The sequence below is a fragment of the Tupaia chinensis genome, unplaced genomic scaffold (genome assembly GCF_000334495.1).
Source record: "Tupaia chinensis unplaced genomic scaffold, TupChi_1.0 Scaffold000604_1, whole genome shotgun sequence".
Classification (NCBI taxonomy): Eukaryota; Metazoa; Chordata; class Mammalia; order Scandentia; family Tupaiidae; genus Tupaia; species Tupaia belangeri.
Window position 1 is genome coordinate 1,233,286 of NW_006160122.1, and position 6,660 is coordinate 1,239,945.

At 43.6% G+C, this 6,660-nt stretch overlaps 1 protein-coding gene across 1 annotated transcript in view; it reads right to left on the reverse strand.

Moving 5' to 3' along the window:
• SNIP1 (Smad nuclear interacting protein 1) overlaps positions 1–6,660 on the reverse strand; it is a gene marked incomplete in the record, with an annotated part of 19,954 nt that overhangs the window by 12,235 nt on the left and 1,059 nt on the right. The window contains 1 exon segment of the mRNA XM_014591620.2: positions 5,432–5,534. Coding sequence (XP_014447106.1) covers positions 5,432–5,534 — 103 coding nt within the window.

The window sequence follows — 6,660 nt, forward strand, 5'->3', positions numbered from 1 at the left end:
CCCAAACAAAAAAAAAAAAAAAAAAAAAAAATTTGTTTGTGATTTTTGCCATAGAGCACATGCACTTGCTGGAGTGAGACAGAGAGAAGGAGTGGGAAATCACTCCTAGGGGCAGATGGCTATGCAGCAATCCCTTCTCTTCCATTACCCTGCTGGGATTTTGCACATGCACTCACACACTCCTGGCATGATTTTCAAGCCCCTATGTCCAGGACTCAAACCACAATCAACCATGTAAAAGTCCAGCACCTCAACCACCAAATCGTCTGCTGGCCCCATAACAGAGTTTTATGAAGAACACTGAATACTTATCCAGCAAAATTTTAAAAAAGGCAAGAGTGTCTGCTCTCAGCACTCTTAGTCAACACAGTATACTGAAGTTCTAGCCAGTGCAATAACAAAAGAAAACCAAGTAAAATGCATACAGATTGTAAAGGAAGAAAGAGAACTTCCCCTGTTATGATCATCTATGTAGAAAAACCTAAGTTACCCAAGACAAAAAAAAAAATAAAACCCTTTAATAAATGAGCACAGCAAGGACGAAGAATTGAAATAAACACACAGCAACCAATGTCATTTCTATATACAGTATTAGTAATAAATATGTGGACAATGAAATTTAAAATACTGTTATAATCACCCTCAAAAAAAAGAAATACTTAAGTATAAATTTAAGACAAGGCACATAGGACTTGTACACTGAAAACTACAAACACTGGTAACATATCAAAGATCTAGAGACACACAGACAATATTCATCGATTAAAAGACTTAACATAGTGAAAAAGTCAACCACCCCAAAAAAATACAGCTTAAATACAATTCCTATTAAAATCTTAGCAAGACTTTTTTGTATACATATACACAAAATTACTCTAAATTTATATGAAAAGACAAAGGAAAAAGAATAGCTAAAGCAATTTTAAAAGAGAATAAAGGAGGAAGAACAATCTAATTAATTTCAAGGTATTATATAATTATAATAGTCAAGACTACATGACATTGGCAGAATGACAGACATATAAAGTGAACCCAGAAATAGATATGCCCAACTAATTTTTGATGAAGAGGTAAAAGCAATTCAATGGAGGAAAGATGCCTTTTCAACAAATGATGCTCAAATAAGTGGACATTAAAAGGCAAAAAAAGGGACCAGCAGTTAGCGTAATGGCTATGTTGCTGGACTCCCACGTAGTCGACTGCGGTTCAAGTCCCGGATCCGGTGGCTTAAACTCACACCGGGCGCGTGTGCGTGCGTGCCTAAGATCCCGAGAGGAGAATGGAGGAGAAGGGATTGCGGTGTGGCCATCCCCCCTGGGGGGTGATTTCTCGCTTTCTATCTCTCTGTCTCTCTCTGTCTGTCTGGCAAGTGCACAAGCCCTATAGCAAAAAAAAAAAAAAAAAACCTTAACTTAAATATCACACCTATGTTAAAAAACAAAACAATATTAAATACATGACCAGCCATGTAGTCTGGTGGTTAAGTGAACAGGATTCCACATAGTTGACTGCATGTTTCAAATTCGAGCCCCAGTGGCTTAAAAACCATGTCTAGCATGTGTGAGTGACCAAACCAATAGGATGGAGAGAGGGAAGGGACAAAATTGTGGCATGACAGCACTCCATTGAGGGGTGCTTTAAATCTCTCCCTTTATCTTCCTCAGGTACCCTTGGGCAAATACTAGGGCCAGCAGGTGGCAGGGTAGTTAAGGCACTGGATTCCCACATGGCTGAATGAGGCCTGGTGCTTGGGAATCATGCCAAGTGTGTGTGCATGTGTGCCCAAAATCCCAAGAGGAGTATGGTGAAGAAGGGACTGCAATAAGGCCGGCCCCTGTGGGGGATGATTTCTCACTTCCCCTCTGTGTATCTCCAGCAAGTGCATATGCCCTATAGCAAAAAAAAAAAAAAAGCAAACAAAAAACAGAAAAGCGAACCAGCAGATGGTATAATGGATACATCACTGGACTCCCACATGGCTGACCACAGTTCAAGTACCAAACCCAGTGGCTTGAAACTCACTCTAGCCATGTGTGCATACATGCCCAAAATCCTGAGAGGAGAATGGAGTAGGAATTACAGCATGGCCAACCCCCCGGGGAGGTGATTTCTCACTGTCCATCTCTCTCTGTCTCTCCAGCGAACACATATGCTTTACAGAAAAATCTCTCTTAAAAAAAAAAAGAAAAACTTGAGAAAAGATTATGAACTTCAACATAAAATGTAAAACTTTGAGGAAATCTTTAGCATGTAAGTCTATGCAAAAGTTCTCAGACATAACACAAAAATCATACACCATGATATAATAGGAAAAGTTAACAAGCTGAGCTTCATCAAAACTAAAAACCTGGGGCCAGCAGGCGGTGGCTTGGTGGTTAAGGGTGCTAGTCTCCCACATGGCTGACCATGGTTCAAGTCCTGGACTTGGAGGCTCGCTCGCTCTCTCCCCCCCCCCCCCCCCCCCCGTCAAATTAAAATAAAGAAAGTTCAATAAGATAATATTTTTAAAAAAGAAACAACTTTTGCTTGAGGGGTAATCCTGTTAAAAGAATGAAAAGACAAACTACAGACTGAGAAAAAATAGGTCCAAACCACATACTCAAAAAAGGATTTGTAGGGGCCAGCAGGCGCTGGACTCCCACATGGCCACTGGGAGTCCAGTTCAAGTCCCGGAGCTGGTAGCTTCCTTTCTCACTTTTCCCCTCCTTTCCCTCCAACCTTGATCTCTCTCTCTCTGGTGAGCACATGTGCCTCATAGCCAATTAAAATAATAATAACAATAATAAATAAAATTAAATAATTATTTTTAAAAGTATTTGCATCTATATTAATCAAAGAAACTTAAAAAAAACCCTCAACAGTAAAAAATAAAATAATCCAATTAGAAAATAGGCAAAAAATATGAAGAAACATTCCACTTAAGAGGATACATACAAGGACCAGTAGATGGTACAATGGCTATGTTGCTGGACTCTCATGTAGTCGACCACAGTTCGAGTCCTGAACCTGATGGCTTAAATTCATGCCAGCGCATGTGCATTCATGCCCAAGATACCAAGAGGAGAATAGAGGAGAATGGAGGAGAAGGGACTGTGACGTGGCCATCCCCCCTGGGGGGTGATTTCTTGCTTTCTGTCTCTCAGTCTGTCTTTCTGGCGAGTGCACATGCCCTATAGCAAAAACTTCTCCAAAAAAATAAATTAAAAAAATAAAAAATAAAAAATGAAGGAGGGGACCAGCAAGTGGCGTGGTGGTGAAGGCGCTGGACACTCCCACATGGCCGACTGTGGTTCGAATACTGGACCTGGTGGCTTGCTTTCTCACTTTCCCTCTCTCTCTCTGTGTATCTTTCTCTGGTCAAATTAAAAAAATAAATGAATGACAAAAATGAATAAATAAAAAAATAAAGGATACATACAGATGGCAGTAAATAACAAGAAAAAATGTTCAACTTCATTAGCCTTTAAGGAAGTGCAAATTAAAATCAATGATATATCACTACGAAACAACCTGTCAGAATGCCTTTTTAAAAGTACTGATTATATCGAATATTGCAAAAAATACAGAGAAACTGGATCACTCTTAACTGCCAGTAGGAATGTAAAACTATAGATACATAACAGTGTCTAAATTGCACATGCCAAAATTCCTGTGTTGATGCCCCAAACCCCAGTACCTCAAGATGTAACCATTTTTGGAGTTGAGATCTTTAAAAAGGTGATCAAATTAAACCCAAGTTGGAGACGTGACATTATGACATATACATTTTGCTTTTCATTCACTGTTCCTGGCTCACAACTCCTTTAAGCTGGGTTATTTCCTAAGTGACTACAGCAATAAGGATATCTTTACTAAAGTATCAAGGCTCCTGTCCTTGGTTCCTGAAGCAACTCCGAAACAGCTCTGAGTCAAAGCAAAAAAGGTGAGAGATGTTCATTATTTATAATGAACACTTTTCGAAAGCACCTGAGTTTATGTTAATGAGGCAAATTTTGAAAAGTCTCAAGATAACCACAGGATGGGAAGGGGGACTGGTTGCCAGGGGAACCAACTAAATGCTCAGAGGATTGGAGATTTCGGTCCCACTCCCCAAGGGAAGAGGGGTTGAAGGCTGAGGTCGAATGCCAATGGCTGGTGGTTTACTCAATCATGCCCACACGATGAAGTTTTCATAAAACCGGGTGTAAGGAGCTCCAGATAGCTGAACATATGGAGGTTTGCGGGAAGGTAAACAAGGACATATTCACATGCAGAAGGCAGACCGTGTCAGAATGTGAGTCAGGGGACACCAGCTGGTGTCAGCTGCGAAACAGACTCCTTGCCTGCTGGTAAGGAGAAATCCCCACACCTCTCAGGTCACAGGAGGTTCTGCCTGACTGTGCTGAGAGCAGAGGAAAAACTGACTTTCCCCACATACACACTCTAATCCAATATGGCCCGTGTCATCATAAGAGGAGAAAGCCACTGCACAGAGTAAAGGTCACGTGAGGACGTGGTGAGAAGGTAGCCATCTGCAAGCTAAGGAGAGAGGGTATATTTCAGGAGAAACCAAACTGCTGACACCTCAATCTTTGAATTCCAGCCTCTTGAACTATGAGAAAACCAGCTCGCAATGCCTCACCCTGCCACACTGTAGAATTTTTTACGGCCGTCCTAGTAAACTAATACGGAACCCTCTAAGAGAGTCTGGCAATTTCTGTAAAGATGCGGAACTACCATTCAACCCAGCAACTACGCTCCCTGAGCATTTAACCCAGAGAAATGAAGCTGGATGTTCACAAAAAAACGGATCACAAATGTTCATACAGCAGCTTTGTGTGCAATAACCAAAACCTGGAAACAAACCAGAGGTCCTTTCACAGCTGGATGGCTAATTCCAGACTACTATCACTCTGCAACAAAAAGGAATACATTACAACAGATTTAACAACCTGAACGAATTTTCTAAAGTATTTTGCTGAGTGAAAAAAGCCAATCCCCAAGGCTGTATGATTCCACTTGTATAACATTCCTGAGATGACAAAATTATAGAAACAAAGAACAGACTAGAAGCTGGCAGGAGTTAAGGGAGGATAAGGGTGGAAGAGAAGTGGGTGTGATCCACAAAGTGGATCTCTGTGGTGACAGCATGGTGTGCATCTTGCCTGTATGACCTCAGTACTCCGACTGTGGTATTGTACTACAGTTCTCTAACACATTACCACTGGGAGAAACAGGTGGGATTTCTGACAACTACATGCAGATCAGTTGTTACTATCTCAAAATAGTTTCAAAAAACAGGAAAAAATCCAAACACACATCCAGTTTTTAGAAAAGCCTATTACAGGCACAGGCCCCCCCCACCCTCCCCACCGGCCCCCCAAACGCCCATACAGCTATGATGGGAAAGGGTCTGTGTTTGGAGCCAGCATCACAAGGCCGATCCACTTACCTGCTTCACTTTGACCGTTGAATGATGAGGACTTCGACTTCTCTTACTCCGAGGGGACTTGCTTCTTCTCCCTGAGGACTTGTTTTTCTTTTTGGCTGGGGACCTTTTCAGAGCATGGTACACACAGGATTTTATCTCAATTTCCCTTCCCCTATGTAAATCAGCTTCAACAGCCAGCCTACTACCGCTATGGCAAACTGCACGTTGTGAAGGTCTCTGATCACACCAGGACAGTCGGGAGCTCAGCTCTAACATCTCCCAGAGATTCCAGTCCCGTGTGTCTACAGAACCTTCTCAGTGAAACAACTTTCTAACCTAACTTGATTCCCACCCCCTCAAAAACTCTTCCTGTCCCAGTCTGCGATCGTGCTAACTGGCACCACCATCCCAAGTCACCCATGAATCTTCTCCCCACCAACAGCCCCTACCCAACAATCACATTGGATCCATGCAGCAAGTCCTGAGGCTGTCTTCTGCCCACCCCGCCTCATTCCTTCCTGCCACCTGTCCTTCTTGATCATACACGCCAACTGCGCTGGCTTTTTCTCAGTTTCTAGAACAATCACCATTAAGTCTACTTCAGGATTTTGCATGTGTTATTTCCTCTACACGGGACACCTTCTCAGAGAGGTCTTCTCCCACTCCCCTCCAACCTCTAGCACATTACCGTCTTACTTAACTACCTCTAATACTTGTTACTATCTGAAACTATTTTATTTCTCGTTATCGTCTGTCTTGGGGCTAGCGCAAGCCCAATTTCGGAGAGTAAAGAGCATCTATCTGTCCACGCTTGCGGCCCCAAGATCAAGGACTGTCTTTAGCAGTTAACGAGAACTACTAAAACTATGCTGAACGAATAAAAACAAACGAGTATAGCAAAAAAGCCAATTTTCTTTTCTTGTTTTCCTCGGGTAAACCGATGTGGAAACCATCTGGGGGCAGGTAATGTGCCCCGCACACGGTTGGGCAGGCGAGGCAACTCTTTCTTCAACCCAACAGTGGCTGGCTGCCAAGTGCTGGGGACACCGCAGAAGGGGCAGGACCCCGCCGGGCAGGCAGCGGCACTGCACGCCGAGCCCAGGCGGGCAGGAGTAACCGTTCTGGCCGCCCCCGCCCCGGGACCTCACCGGGCGGCTGAGCCCGGCGGCCACGCCTGGGGCTGACGCCGGCCCGTCCTCCCTCCCCCAGCAGCCCCTCCCAGGCTCGCCGCCGCCGCGCCCCACCCTCCG